At 40.2% G+C, this 16554-nt stretch overlaps 1 protein-coding gene across 1 annotated transcript in view; it reads right to left on the bottom strand.

Annotated features, from left to right (window-relative positions):
• Window positions 1–12637: 12637 nt before the first annotated feature.
• Col19a1 (collagen type XIX alpha 1 chain) overlaps window positions 12638–16554 on the bottom strand; it is a 307873-nt gene continuing 303956 nt past the window's right edge. Inside the window, exons 48-49 of the mRNA XM_041655913.1 lie at window positions 13011–13088; window positions 12638–12812 (exon numbers count right to left, since the gene is read on the bottom strand). Of these exons, the coding sequence (XP_041511847.1) occupies window positions 12688–12812; window positions 13011–13088 (203 nt within the window). The 3' untranslated portion in view covers window positions 12638–12687. The remainder of the gene's footprint in view (window positions 12813–13010; window positions 13089–16554) is intronic.

Here is a 16554-nt window from a genome sequence, read left to right as displayed (position 1 = left end):
ACTCAAGAACAATCGCAGTGGGTTTTTGACCCTACTGCATGTACTGGCTTTGGGGGAGCCTAGGCAGTTTGGATGTTCACCTTACTAGACCTGGATAGAGGTGGGCGGTCCTTGAACTTCCCACAGGTCAGGGAACCCTGATTGCTCTTTGAGCAGATGAGGGAGGGGGACTTGATCGGGGGAGGGGGAGGGAAATGGGAGGCGGTGGCGGGGAGGAGGCAGAAATCCTTAATAAATAAATAAATTAAAAAAAAATAAAAAAATTAATAAAGTTCAAAAGGCAAAAAGAAACAAATAGAAAAGGAAAAAATGAAATTATTCCTATTTGCAGGCATTATGATTCTATCTATAATAAACTCAAGAGAGTCCAGCAGGAAACTTTTAGAATGAATGAACCTTTAGCAAAGCAGCAGGATACAAAGTAAGTGGCTGTCTAACCTCCTGACAATGAACACACGGAGAAAACTGTCATGAAAGCAATCTTTCATTATAGTGTCAAAAAATATAAAATACCTGGGAATAATCCTAACTAAGGATGTGAAAGTCCTCTACACTGAAGATAACAAGACACTAGAGAAAGAATGAAAAAACCTTCCATGTTTACAGCTGGTAAAAATAATATAGTGAAAATGGTTGTATTACCAATAGTAAGTTATAGATGCAGTGTGATCCTGTAGACAGAGGCTGCTTATTTGTTCCTGGTCGTTCAGACCCAAAATAATCACACAGAAACTGTATAAATTGCATTACTGCTTGGCCAATGGTTCTTGCACATTTTTAGCTACCTCTTACATCTTAAGTTAACCCATCTCTATTAATCTGCGCATCATCACGGCCTACTGGCAAAGTTCCTTCCAGCATCTGTCTTTCGCAGCAGCTACAAGGTGTCTCCCTGACTCCACCTACTTTCTCCTCTATCTTTGCTTGGAATTCCTGCCTTACTCTATTCTGCCCTGTTATAGGACCAAAGCAGCTTTATTTATTAACAAAACAAATTCACAGCATGCAGAAAGGAATCCCACATCACCTCCCTTTTTTTGTCTAAATAAAAAGGAAGGTTTTAACTTTAACATAGTAAAATTACATATAATAAAACAGGTATCAAACAAGAATTACAGTTATAATATTTATATTTCTTTTATCTTTTATCATTACTAAGGAAAACTCTAATTATAACTATCTATTCTTCAACTCCATCAAAGACACCGGAAGGATATAGTATTAACTAAGTTAACAGGAAGCGCATCACAAGCAACTTCTAAAACCCTAAAATTGACAGAGACATCTTGCTGCCTGGACTGTCGCCCAAAGTTCTTCTGCATCATTGGATTCCTGGGTGATCTTGGGGAAAGAGAAGAAATCACGCTGCAGGTCTAGGGACGGGGTTTTAAATACCCTGTAGGTGTGGTCTTGAGCTTTGGGGGAGGAGTCACTGCTTGGTGAACTTTCTAAGGGGCGGAGTTTGGAATGGGGGAAAGTGAGACTGGAACAGAGCTTTCAACTTGAACATCCCAACCTTCTTGGATATATAGGCACTGGTTCAAGACTATCTACTTCCTATGGCATGGAACAACATGAAAGGGAAAGTTAGGAGTCAGTGGGCTCATGTTTAGTGACCCCGACAGAAGAGCAGATGTGCTGCTCACTGGGACATTTTGAAAAGACAGAGGGTGGAGGATTCCAATTGTTGGACAGACCATTCATCTTGGGTAGGTGCCCACTTGAGCCAGGAGAGGTGGTACCAGCACTGATGTCCCAGGAGTTTGGGGGAACGGCACGCTAAATTGGGAAATGATGTGTTCCAGGAGTAACTGAGCCATCACATCTGCTGTTTCCCTGGAGGTGGAGAATACCTCTATTCATCCTGTAAAGTTGTCAGTAAGAGTTAAGAGATAACGGAGGTTTTTTTTGAGTGAGCATGTGGGTGGAGTCAACCTGCCAGACCTCACCAAGGTGATGTCCTTGGTTGGTGTCCCTGGTACTGATGCAGGGGCTGGTGTATTGGAGGTCCCCCTGCAGGTTGGCCTTGGCACATGTCTGGCAGGAGGAGTGAACATGTAAAATGCAGGTTTGCAGGTGGGTGGGAACAAATAGGGGCTCTGGAGACTTTGATTAGTTTCTACCAGGCCAGATTTCTTAATACAGTAGCAGAAGCCTTTCCCCAAGAACAGGCAGGTGTCTGTAGGACAGCTGGAATAGATTTACATCTGAGTGTCAAAGAAAAAGGCTATGGCTTTGGGTTAAAAAGTCATTAACATTTTTCCTAGAGCCTGGCTTTAGCCTGATGAAACACACCTTTAAGTCTACACTTAGAGAACAACCAGAGGAAATACATGAAAGAGGTTGAGCGAGAGAAGGAGGAGGAGGGAAAAAGGGAAGGAGGCTGGGGAGCAGGGAGGAGGAACAGAGTTGAACACACCCGCAGACTTCCATGGCCTCTTTAATGCTAACCTGTTTCAGAGGAGGAGGAGTGGGCATTTTAGCAGCATTTTGCTATATGTGGCTGGAGACAGTACAGTAACGCTGAAAAAGTCTCCATGCACTCCCAAGAGCTGGGCCCAGTAAAATCTACAGAAATTGAAGGACTCCTGAACGCTATCTGTAGTCAGTGCTCTATCTGTTTATCGGAACTGCATTTATCACTGCTAAAACTCTGAGCCTCCAAAGAATGTTACATCTGAAACATGTTTATCCTGTACTATGAAGCCAGTGAATGAGGCAAACCTGTCTGTAGTTTTAACAGGAAACTTCACTAATGAACTAAGGTGCAATGAAGGAGGTTGTGGCTTTGGCGGTCAGGGGGAGAAGTGTTAAACTGGTAAGTCTGTCGGTATCCTAGTCACAAACACCATCAGCTCTGAGGAGGATAAATTTCACCTGAGTCATTTTCTCGAGGATCAGGGGATCATTATCTGTTAGGTATATCTAAACTAGATAAATATTGTTTAAGCTCAACTTTGATATATATGTATCACTCATATATATATATATATATATATATATATATATGAATGAGAATATCTGAACATACTGAACATATCAAAGAAGTTGATCCTTTATGAAGTAATTTATATGTCTAAGTACACCACTACAGAACAAAACAGTTTTCTCTATGACTTTGTTTACCGAATTAGCTACAGCTTACAATGTTAGTAAAAGCAAGAAGGTGAGATATATGTTTTGAAACTGTTTTCTGTCAGCCTGAATAGACCTTAGATAAGGAGAGACCCTTTGTCAGACCGTTTAGGTCACCGCCTTGCTGCATCATAAAACAGGAATACCTCAGTCTCTGGTGTTCCGCTGTGGTCAGAAGACATAAAGCCTAGTCTTAATCTGTGGAAGGCAAAACCAAGTTTTAGCACTGTAAACAATCTAGTCAAGGGGATTATTCTTAACATTGTGGAATCTGGCTGCCTGCAAGATACATCCCTGTGCCTGAATGCTTAGAGGTGCAGCTTTAACACCTCAGTAACCAGCATTGTTTTGAGTTCCATCTTTCATAAACCTTGTTTTTAGGACAGGAATTGTCATACAGAAATCTATACTAATCTAAAAATGTATTGGAGACCTAATGTCTCTTTGGTGGGGCCATCTCTAAGTGGTAATTTTTGTTTAAGATGGTGTGAACTCATATGATCTCCCTCTTTTTCAACCTTAGTCAAAATGGTGTATTTAATTAAGGTGGTGGCAGACCATGTAGTGTTTTCCAGAACAGTTTCAATCTGGAGTTACCAGCTTTACATATTTTAAATCATATCCAATTTCTTAGTTGTTTTTGTTTAATAGGGTAGAACAGCATAAAATAAATTTGACTGTCATTATATCAGATTCAGGGCTAGAAAAGCCGAGAGGCAAATTCTGATCCCAGGCAGTTAGCTGCGATAGTAACAGCTGACACACGGAACACACACAGGCATCTGAGACCAGTCAGAAACAAGCATGCAGTGGCCTCACGTTTACACATCCAGCTGAACCTGATCCTTACTCACAGACTTGACCGGACGTTTTCACAGAAAGACAGGCAAGACTTTCCCCAGGAAAACCATGTCAGATGACCAACTTACAAATCTTGAAATAAGGAATTACGGTATCTAGCAGCACATAAGAAACCTTAGCAATAAAAGCCACTTCCTGGCCCTGGTGGAGGGGCAGCAGCATCCACCATAGCTCATATAGGGCCAGCCCACCACCAGCGCGAGGTCCTGCCACTCATGGTGCCCTCTTGTGGGCAACAGTGTCCAAACTGGGCAGGGGGCTGCAGGCTTGCAAACCCCATGCACTGGAGCCTGAAGAAGGTGCTGCGGAGGAAGCTGCAAAACAGAGCAGCAGCACAGGGGAGAGCGGGCAGAAGCATGGAGTGGAAGAGTTGGAAAAAGAGATGTTTAGGAGAGAGGAAGTAGAACCCTAGAGACCCTGGAATGTGGCTCAGCAGGCTCAAAGAGCCAGAGCCATGTGTAGAAGCTAAGCCGAAGTCCAAGCTGAGGGTCTCCCAGGCCGTTGGGGAAGCAGGGCAAACAGTCACATGCTGGTCATGAAGCAGCCTGCTTCTCCAGCTTTCCCTTACGGGCTGTAACGTACAGAAGGACGAGACATTTACACAGTTCAGTGTGGAAGAGCAGGCAGGAACAGAGTGTGGGGAAGGGGTAGAGATGGAGAGAACAGAACAGGACAGGAGGCAGGAATTCAAAGCCCCTAAACATGGATGAGGGAACTCAAACTAACATCTGGTGTGAGACAATCCCAACTTGAATAAATTTTGTTGGAGACACCCCAGGAGTGTCTGGGGATCGAACTTGAACCCCCCGCAAGTACCCATTCACAAGCCTTTTGCCTGGGATCAGAGTGTACAGAACTGCATCCAGTTTTATACATTTACAGTCAGGAGGGTTGTGCCTTTGTGAAGACTGTCTCCCCTACAAGGGAACCCCAAGGGGCAGAGACTGCCTCTGCTTTAGAACTGGCTGGAGTTACCTTGGCAGGTAACCTCGAAGCCTTTATCACCAGAAGGGTTAAAAAGACTCAGAAGGGATCCTGGATCCCTTATAGGATTTTGGTTTGGAAATGGGTGACTTAGCCAGCAAGTCTGGTGTGTCCCGGGTGGGATGAGTAAGAGGAGAGTGACTTCCCATGGCTATGGTTAAATCAAACATAAAATCTGTATCATAAAATTTCTTTACATTTTTTTTTTTGATTTTTCGAGACAGGGTTTCTCTATAGTGTTGAAGCCTATCCTGGAACTAGCTCTTGTGGACCAGGATGGTCTCAAACTCACAAAGATCCGCCTGCCTCTGCTTCCCGTTTTTAGCACGTAGTTCAGTGCTTTCATCTTGAATTGTTCTAAAGAGAAAGGTTCCAGCTTGGCTACATGTCAGCACCATTTATCTAGACTGTCCTTCCCCTGTTTGGAAGACAGCTTTGAGAATGGAGGCATCTGCGACAGTTCTCTATGACATATTATATAAAAATGGTATATGTTTTCTATGACACAAAATAACAAGTGCAAAGAAACAATCTTTTCATCAAAGTGCTTTTATTTTTAATTAGAGTGACAATAACCAAATACAGGGAAAGAAAAATTAAGTAATTAAACATGTTCCTCAGTCCTATAACATCGTATTCATAAGAAATAAAAAAATAAAATTTCAAATATCAGTTCACCCAACTGTTACACAAACTTGATGCATATTGAGGCAGGACAACAAGACCCACAGGTACAGTAATGTTGGGGACAGCCACTTACAGACAGCTTATGCAAAACTAGCACATCCCAAATGGCAGGAACAACCAACCCACTGTAAATCTCAGTTAAATGAAACAGTTGACGGGAAGCACTAATATTTGATGAAAAACTTGCAAAAAAAAATGTGCCTAGTGAATGCTCCCCGTGAAAGACAGCTGCTAAACCAGGCAGGCCTACTATGCATCCCTAGCAAAGAGAGATCTCCACATCTTCCTTGATGTGCTTTAGAGATTGGATAGTGTCGATCAGAGAACGTGTCAAAAGGGGAATGTGTAGACAGCTGAAGTTGCTGAGAAACTGGCATATTAGTCAAGAGCAAATGATTTCTGGTTTCTTTCTACTCATGCTTCCAAGGCGGGATGATTTGATGTGTAATCCTAATAACCAACAGGCTGGTTAAATAAGTATGAAAATAATTTTCTAGTCTGAGCACATATATTTGTTGATGATTTTGGATAATTGTCTTCTGTTTGCCAGAAGAGTATGAATAAGTAGTCATATCATACAGTTTGGTGACCCATGTAGAATATTTTATATTTCAAACTGGTTAAACCAATATTGCTACCCTTAAACATTATCAGATCTGACCCCAAATGTGCTTAATTTAAATCCCTGCTTCAAAGATCACTTACAATTGAATTATTTCATTTTGGAGGTATATTGTTTCTGAGGTATAAAATCTCCACGTTTGAAGTTAACCAATATTGGTGAAAAATCTCCCCTAACACAAATAATCCCAAATAGCAAGAGAATTACCTTTAAGCATGCTGGTAACCCTCGGGAAGGGAGTATATAAATGGCACTAAAAATGAGACGTTAGTGAGCTATTTCTTTTGTTACAAATGGAAAATGGCCATAAATAGTCTAAAACTCTAAGACAATATTCGTGCTTAGGCCTTATAGGTTATGATTTTTGTGTAGTAAAATACTGTCCAGTTGTGTACTTAAATTGTTTTTATCAACTTCTGATGTTGAACATTAAGTATCAATGGCTCAGTAAATATTAAATACAAGTCGGCCATTTATAATATTGTATATGCAATACACGCGCTCAAATGGCATTGAGAAGGTTATCCAAATACCTGTAGCATGCTTGATAGATCTGGTTATTGGCAAGAGGGAGCTGTCTGATAAATATTTGTGTCTTAAAAACTGTCAAGTTACACTAACTTTCTGTTTCCCATGCTTTTGTGTGCTGCCGTTCATTCTACATTTGTAACTGAAGAGAAAAAAATGGAAGGAATTGACTCCAAGGAACGTTTTGGGATCCATGTCTTCTTTTTCAAGTTTATTTTGATGTGTTTTTATTTGGTCTCCAGGTTCACAGTTGCATGTGAGAAGACAATACTTGTTAGAGAGCACCCACTTAATTTATTGTAAGGGAATATGAAGGTAAGGATAGTTAAGAATTGTTTAAGCCATTAGCTAGTCCATATAGACATATAAAGCCACTGGCATATTTTGATTTAATTAATTTCTGTTAGAAAACATACTATATATTTAAATATGTATTGCCATGCTAAGAAACTTATTATAGGAGGAACGTTAGTCACGACTCATCTTAGCTTTCTAAGAGTTCTCTCTAGCAAGAAGTCCATCTTGATTTTAACTTCTGTTAGAAGAGAACATCATTTTGGACTCACTCTTACTTCTGTTTCTGTTTATAATTCTCATCTGAAATCAATACACCGGGCTTTGCATAGTTTGCCAGGGAGGAAGGTCATAAATTCAAACTGTGAGGCCAGTGTGGTAGACACTGAACCTCCAGTAGAGCAGTCCCGGGCTCCACGGACGCTGTGGGCTTGCTCTTGGAGTGAGGGTGACTGTAAAGCCTCAGCGTGGCTAAGAGCTAACAGAACAGAACTGGGGTGGAGCTTCAGCCATGGAGAAGGACGGAAGTGTAGACAGTGTTAAGAATTGCACCTTAGAGGTCCCTGATTTAGAGTGGATTCCTTTATTGCTGAGAGAGGCGAGGCATTCCTGACGCATAATAAAGCGAGAGGAACCAAGGCCGACAAGCGTATATTCACTGGGATTTATTATAAGTGAGGAGCATTCCACTTGAAGTGAGTGTAATAAAACTCAACCTTAAATAGCTGATGAAGTAAGATAGTGCACAAACAAAATGGAGAAAAATACATCCCAAGTGTTATTTTAAAAATAAATAGTTATAAAATAGTCCATAATACAATCTGAATTCAAATTCACTACAAGTATTTATCCTTTAAATACACCTTAAGAACCAAAGCAAAATAAAAAGTTGTAAAATTAATGTTGATGCCTGTCAGCTTGTTATGGTCAAGCAACGCCCAGACTCTTGTTACATGCTGAGCAGTTAGTCCGGAGTTTAGTGATGCTTCCATTTCCAGCATTCACTTTGGGCAAGCCTGTGAAGTAACCAGCTGACATCTTCAGTCAAACCATACATCACTACTGAAATCAAACTTGAAAATTTTTCTGTGTAGCTGTTTCTTGCTAGACTAAGTTTCCTCTTTGTCTTTCGGATAATTATTTTCTTGCTGATTTGCTTGCCTGAATCAGTGTTCTCTGGGTCTGCTTGGAGCTGCATTCAATCAAACCAAACTGATGAACAAAGTCATGACTTGGTTCAGTGACATGTTGCTGTGGTAGCTCCAGCTACACTAGTAAATAGAAACAGAAATAACCTCTTTTTCGGTGTCCTGGAACTCCTACTCATTGAATATGTTTAATCCAACAAACGCCACTTTACACACTGATGATGAAGAAATACAAGTCAATGGGCTACAACATTACTCTGATGCACACGACTTAAAGGGCGATAATTAAAACTCTCCTGGGATTCTCCTCATAGAGGTTCTTTAATCTCTGAGATGAGAGGAATACAAAGGGAGAGTATGTCCCACTCTGAAGCCAGGAGAGAAAACACCGTGTGTCTTGGTGTGGTAGATACGTCAAGACAAGTGTAGAAAGTAAGTTAAGGACAAGGGCAAGTGTCAAATCTGTTCAGCTTTTTTCTGGGTCATTCAAATCACCTCAACATCACTGCACCCAATTCTCAGTCTTGAGCTAGTGCTACCAACACTAGAAGAAGGATGGCATTTAAAATAAAAAGGATGGCATTTTGAAAATCAGTTTTCTTACTTATTTTTGTAAAGGGTGACATATTTCTAGAAAAATAGACATTGTACAAATTTAATTGCAAATTTATCTTGAGCAATAAGGAGTTTAGACATTGTGTAATGTGTAAATAGCTCCTTGTGCTAAGCTAAATGTGTTTCATTTGTCAGAGGGACACCTGCCCTGTCTGCAAGGCGGGAGGAATACTTAGTGTGTGCACATTAGTCACCAAAATGCAAAAGTGTCATAAGACAGCCTTATAGCAAATTCACATGTCGCATATAGGTATACACATAATAAATAAATACAAATGAGACAACCAACAAACCAAAAGCTATTGTGCCTGCTTCATAAAGCTACTGAAAATTCTGAAAAACGCAAATTAATTAAATGAATAACAAAGAATATTTACAAAACAAAAGTGCAAAGGCCAATGTCTGGCTTAGTTGTTCACCAAACTTTTTTAGGGTTTAGACTTCTGGGAGTCTGTTCAGTTCTGAACAAACTGCCGCCAACACCATCTTGTGGACAAAGGAGGTATGTAATAAGTTTCTCAGAAATGCTGAAGAGCTGAACCATATCTAAGACATAGCCATAGAAATTGCTTATAAACTCAGAATCAAATGGTAATTTGTATAGGCAGTATATTGTGGAGTAATTCCTTAAGCTTCGTAGTAGGCAAAATTTCAATCTTCAACTATATCGTGAAAGACAGAAAAAAAAGCACAAGAGGTCAAAGTCTTTAAATGGCTCTGATCAAGGTAAGATGTGGAAAATCTCAAGCCAGACTGCTTCTGTTGTGATTGGAAGTAATGGTCAACGCTTTCATGTGGAAAGGTCATTCTTCTCTCTTTTCTTTTGACTGTAAAAGCCAGCAAAATGAACTGGGAATAGATCTTCTCTACATAGGAACATTTCTAACTAAAATTGCTACCTGAACTGGCATAAAATTTAAAAAGAATCCTAAAATCCTTGTTGATGGGAAAAAACCAGTTGTAATATTGTCATCATGGCCTATAATTATTTTGTATTTAAACATATGTGTAGTACGAATGAGAGAAAACTAATAATTCTTCTTCTTGCTAAAGACAACACCCGAAGTAAACAGTTTTTTAATTATTTTTTTTAATGAAAGAAATGGTTATTTAGAGGGACATTTCCTATTCTACTTGGGGGACCAAATTATCCTGTTTATTTTTATCGAAGGGTTGAGCACCTGCCAATCTCTTTGTTATGCTAGTTAGACTGAGTGTTCCTTGTAGCCCTTTGTTATAAATAGAGCTGAGGCCAAAAAAGAAAAACAACTTTCCAAGATGAGTGAGGGTTTGTGCTATGTAATCTCAGGCCCCTCTCTCTGGTTACATCAGACTTCGTCACATGCCCCAGTTTAAAAATGAGCTTGAATCATGGTGACAGGTCACTCTCAATATGTATCATGTAACATTTATCCCCTCCTCAAGTCACATGAATCAATCTAAATCCTTGAAACAGAAATAAGTCAGCCTCACAATCACAGAAATTAGAAAAAGGAAAAATAATAACTATACCACTTATAAGAAAGGTTTCTGTTCTGTGGAACTGAAGTGAATGCAATTGAATATAATTTACAAAACAAGAAATCTTTTTATACATATGAACTGATCAATAAAAAAACCCAAATGCATTGATCACCAGTCACATGTTCATGAAAATATTAAAATTATGAAATAAATATGTTTGAATAAACCAAAAAGCAAAAGGATAAATAGCTTGTCAATTAATATGAAAAATAATCTTTGAAAACATATAAAAGTCTTAGCTTTACAGCAAATTCAAGTAAATTAATATGTGCCAGGTATTTTGTAAGTTTTCAGAAAAGTTAACAAATTGAAAGCTCAAAATATACACATAGCACCATCTTTTCACCTTATGTACATGGGGGGGTAGACTGTCGTTTGATTATGAAGATACATATACAAATGTCTGCATCTTCCAATTGCATGAGTTTAAAACACAGCACCATTGCAGGTATTGCATAAGAAAGAAAATAAAAGAATAAGCAACAAAATGTTTAAAACATTGGGAATAAATAAAGTAGATTTGGAAAATAAATAAACTTGGATGGAAATACACAGCGAAAACTCAATATTAAATACCTAAAAAGCTATATTTATGCACAATTATGTTGACGGCACCCGGCCAGCAGCTCATCTATTTGTAAGGAAAGCCAGTTCAAATTATGGGTGCGTTTGAACAAACTCTGCCTTACGTCAGGCATGCTTCCCGGGAAAACCCTTCACAGCTTTCCCCACTCTCAGGGGGCTTGCTTTCCTAAATTCACTGCCTGCTTTAATTAGTAGGTAGAAAACACCGTCCTATCCTGTGGAATATGTGCTGCTCCTTGAGGTGTGAATTAGTCTCTGTGACCCGAGGGCTCTGGTGGTGTGCACTCAGCTTCCGGGGAAATCCAATGAATTAGATCCCAGCAACGTCTGTCCTTGTGCTAAATATTCTAGACAAGCAACAAAAAGTTGCTCCAAACAATGAATGGGTAGGGAGTATAAAATACTGTTGGATAATTCAGCTAACCCCACTGGAGTTTTGCTTTCTTTTAGAGCATATGTTTGTTTATTTATTTTCTCCCCCGGAGCTGAGGATGGAACCCAAGGCCTTGAGCTTACCAGGAAAGTGCTCTACAACTGAGTGAAATCTCCAAACCCAGAACACTGTAAGCATGGAGTGCCTTTCACGTAGAATCTTCATGTTTTCTTTGCAGAACCGGACTCTTTCTAAACAGACATCCATGATTCTCCTTAGGATGGTGTGTGCTCCACCTATTCATTGGCTGGCACTTCACCCTCACTTTGCAAGGCGAGGACTCTTCTGTTTCTGTCACTACAAGTCCTGTGCTTTGCCCTAATGGTGGGTCTGGGGATCACAAAGTCAGAAATAATTTATGAAAGAGCACAAAAGTCTTGCCAGGCTACTAAAGTTTGTAAAAATCCAAAGACTTGGTACTTTGACTTTACCACCAAACACCTCTTAGGGAAAAACCATTTTCTCCATCACTGGAGACTCATTGAAGTGAGCATAGGGTTAGTTTGGTTCCTTCTTTCTCTTGTAGCATATGTTCAATGTCATGAGGAGTACTTCAAATTGAGCTCACAGCAAGGAAGACGCAAAGTCATTTCGACGGTTAGCTATGCTCAGTTTGGGGGCTCCCTGATAAAGAGTCTCCCATAGTTTGTCATTTGAAAAATAACTTAAAAGTGGATCTCTTATTGCCTATTTTTCTGTATAAATAGAATGAATGTAGAATGGTATAAGACTTCTCATAAAAAATCAGTCATAGGACAATCAACAGCAGTAATATGCTGTCTCAATCTCAAAAGAGCAGAAAAATGACTTTCAAGCAACAATTGTAAATTTAAATATGAAGAAAATATCAATATAAATTTCAAAAATTCAAGTTCAGAAATCAAAGTCTAACCATGTTGATGAGTTCACAAATCGTATGTCGTCTGTGGCCCATATCACCTCATGGGATTTCTTCTGAAGAACCCGTGACAGGCTCGCTTGCATTTTCATACGAAACTGAGTAGAACTCATGGCCACAGTAAAGCAAAATCACACAGAACGAAGTTGGGAAACATCTGAAAATACTGACTTCCAATTACTGTCAGGATAGGATTCAGATGGTGGCTTCAGACGTTTGCGCCACATCAGAGGCAAAAAAAAAAAAAAAAAAAAAAAAAGCAAAGAAAACCGATCCAGAAATCATAGGCCTTGACAGCACGTGGCTGTAAGGCACGGATCAACGGCTCCAATGGCACGGCGATCTCACCAGGAACGAGTCTTCTCTGTAGTGTTCATTTTCCACCTGCCTTCTGCTGGGCAGAAGTCATAGGATAGAGGCAGTCTTCTGGATTACACCTTCCACTGGGGCCTGGGGGTCCTTGAGGCCCTGGGGCCCCTGGTGAACCTGGCAAACCTGCTGCCGATGAAATAAAATACACCGTGAGAATGCCGCTCACATGCGATCCTGCCTGTCCGTGTCTCCCCCCCCCCCCACACACACACCCGCCATAGGCCATTCAGCTGAACGGGTAAGGCCCACGGGGGCGGGTGGGGGGGGCGGGGAAGAGGCTCATCTTTTAGAGGCCTGCATGCATAAAGATAATATGTCTATTACCTGAAGATCCAGGAAGGCCTGGACTCCCTGGCAGCCCAATCCCAGGTTCTCCTCTTTCCCCCTTCTGTCCTCGGTAGCCTGGGTGAGAGATAAACACAAAGAGAGATAAGAAAACATGAGTATTCAACACTGGCATGCTCGTGGAAGTCCTGTGTTCTGAGGCATGTTGATTCTTCACTCATTATACATTAATATTCATTTCACATTATCAAACATGAGACACAAATGAGTACAGTAATGCATGAAGGATCTGATAACTATGCAGCTAATATCTAAAGTTAAAACAAACCAAGCTTTTGATAGTGAGTCTTACTTTTAAAAATAATAAAAATAGGCCCTACAGGGGTGGCCCACACCTTTAATCAGCACTTGGGAGGCAGAGGCAGGTGAATCTCTGTGAGCTCAAGGCCAGTCTAATCTTCAAAGCTAATTCCAAGACAGTCAGGGCTGTTGCACAGAGAAACTCTGTCTCAAAAAACAAAAGCAAAAAAAAAAAAAAACAAAAAAACAAACTAATAATAATAATAAATCTTTAAAAATGCATTGTAAGTACTTTGGAGACTTCTCAATCTTTCACAATGTGGCAGATAAAATTTCCGGTCCTTTACATTTATAAACGGTCACAGTAAAGCATATTTGTGTTGTTATCTTAACTGATTTGACTCAAATTTCTATTTTGCCAACCTTGAAATTGTGAGTTGTTTGTTCCTTTTATTTCATTTAATTAATTGATTATTTCATTTCATAGAGTCTATATTGTTATGCTGTCTTGTTCTCATATGAAATAGAATTTATTTCTGTATATTTCTTTCCTATTTTTTGTATGTAGACTCCATCAGAATTTCTGTTGAAGAGAGCTCACACACCTATCATAAACATATAAGAGGAGATAGGAACAACATATTTAAGGATATATCTATAGTACCAAAATTCTCATTATTAAAAGCTTGGTTTGTTGGTACTTTATATATTAGCTGTGTATCTGTAAGATCCTCCATGTTTTATTGTATCCAACTTGGTATTTATCTTTACTATATTATAAATATGAAATAGAAGATTAATATATGATGAGAGAAGCAGCAGTGTACACAGCATGAGCTCAGAAAATAGCCTGGATTCTGAGGGTGTTGCTTTCATATGGACAGACAGACAGACAGACACACACACACACAGAGTGCTCAGCTTCCCTGGTTCTGGTTCACTAACTGACTGCTGAACCCTTCAGCCATTTTGACAGTCTTGTCCTTTTGTTTCCAAAGGACACCATTGCTAATTGTTTTGTTCAGTCAGAACTATCCTAGGACTGTCAACCAGTCTATGGGCCACTGCATTAAAAACAAGGGTTTGCCTTGACTTAGAAGCTGCTGTTACCTAAAGTTTAAAAGTTCAAAAAGAAGAGCAACGATCCCCAGTATTGTCCTCTTAAAATTGATGGCAGTGGATAGGTAGACTAGATCCTTTGCTTCTTCCTCCCCCATCCTCCTCCTCATCTTCTGCTAACTTACATGCAAAGTTCTTTTAAAAGAACACCAAATCAACCTCTCTCTCTCTCTCTCTCTCTCTCTCTCTCTCTCTCTCTCTCTCTCTCTCTCTCTGCAAACTTTATTTTTCTGCTGTATTTCCAGCAAATTTAACTTTACAAAGAGTTGAAGTGTCAATAAACAGCGATATTCACTGTCAGAAGCCCCACGGGGGAAACAAGCAGAGGCAACAACTTATAAGTGTGTTTGTTGTCAGAAACTCTGGTGGGACAGAATTTGTGTCCACTTCAGTAGATCTTGCCTTAAAGAAAACTGGAAATCATGTGGGGGAATTCCTTCAAACTCAAGAATTGCACTCAGATCTCTGTTAGAAGTCGTAGTCTGTGATGCTGTGATGTACACACAGCCGCAGGCTAAAGCCACAAAAATCTCTTGCAAAAGGGCGGCTCCTCTTCTTTTGATTAGTTGCCTGTGTAGTGAATATGAGTCTTGTTTTCAACTGCTCCCCCTGACATTTTTGACATAGAGTTGCCCGTGACAGAACCTTCCAGATCACCTGGAAAGGTGCCTGGAGCGATGAGCATGTGTGGGAAAGGCAACTCCAGTCGGAACTCTGTTTTACCAGGTCACCCTATTTCCCATCTTGTGTATTCTCTTGGACTAGAAAGGTTTGAAGGATCCATCTGAATTTTTCTACTGGTATTAACCTGGCTTATTCTTCATGTGGTTTGAGTAGCATATGCTCAGATGGCATTTAGAGGTCTTTCCAGTTCTCACTCATTCTGACTTCAGAAGAGACTCAACGAATGAAAGATAATAGTCACCCTATATAAGTGCAAATGGGGAGGGACTTGGTCCTGCCATAACTTGATATGCCAGGCTTAGTTGACTCCCCATGGGAGGAGGCCACAGCCTCTCTGAGGAGTGGATGGGGGTAGGGGATTGGGGGAGATGGGAGGAGGGGAGGGAGGGGGAAGTGTGATTGGTGTGTAAAATGAGTAAAAAAAAGAAAAGAAAAAATTTAAATTATAAAAAAATAAGTGTATACACACAGAAGACTACCTATGAGTCTACACACTTCCCTTTTCTTCAACTCTGAGTCAAACCTACTGACCTAAGAGAAATGGAAGATGGATATTTGTTGGGCCAAAATTATCTCAGGGCCTGTACCTCAAGGCCTGTAGGACAAAGAAAAGCCAGATTAATTAAGTTTGAGGGATAGTCTCAAAGCTACTGAGGATGAGACAGCAATATCTAGGTAGACATCCCTCCAGCCAGAAGAAGGGCTTGGCTATCTCTCATTGGCTGGAGGTACCCCCACATCACATGATGTCACTTAACCTACATAAGCTGATGCTCACAGTAGTAAACTGAGCTCCTTCTTTGACTTGACTCCATATCACTTCTGATTGTCCTGTATCATGGGGCTGTGGATCTGACTGTCCTGCGCCATGGGGTTGCAGAATGGGCAGATGCGCACTCACCCAGTTTTCCCTGGGGAATAAGGATAAGGAGGCCTGGCAGCTATTTAAGGAAACAATAGTGGTTTTGAAAATGACCATAGAGGCCAACTCTTATGCTGACCTCCCATTTAACTTGATGTGACTCATGTCTTTCGTAGTTATCAGGTGCAGTAGGTTTTCTTTTGCCGTCAGTTTGTTTATCATGGTTCAGACATATTAACTAGGCATTTCTCTGTCAGAATTCATGAATCGTCTGAATGCAGACCTATCGAGTCAGTTTGCAGATTGCTAACCACATTTTTTACAGAATAGCTGTGTCAGGATAACCGAATCAAGCAAAATTTGAGAGCATTTGTCTTTTCAAGTTGTCATCAGTGGGACACTTCCTTTTTTTCCAACTTAAGTTTGTCTTTAGAGACTTTAGAAGTCATACAAAATATCCTTTAAGGTAGAGGATTTCAATAAACCCATCTTGGGCGCCAGATGTAGACACTTTCAATAAATTAGTCCCACACTAGTTCAGAATGGAGTATAATAAAGTTGTTTTTTTTTTTTTTTAAATTTGGGTAGACAATCCTCTGCACGAATGGGGAACAGGAA

The sequence above is a fragment of the Microtus oregoni genome, unplaced genomic scaffold (genome assembly GCF_018167655.1).
Source record: "Microtus oregoni isolate MIOR12 unplaced genomic scaffold, Mior012 000007F_ref0000211, whole genome shotgun sequence".
NCBI lineage: Eukaryota > Metazoa > Chordata > Mammalia > Rodentia > Cricetidae > Microtus > Microtus oregoni.
Note: the sequence above shows the minus strand (reverse complement) of the source record. Positions and strands in the feature narration are given on the sequence as shown.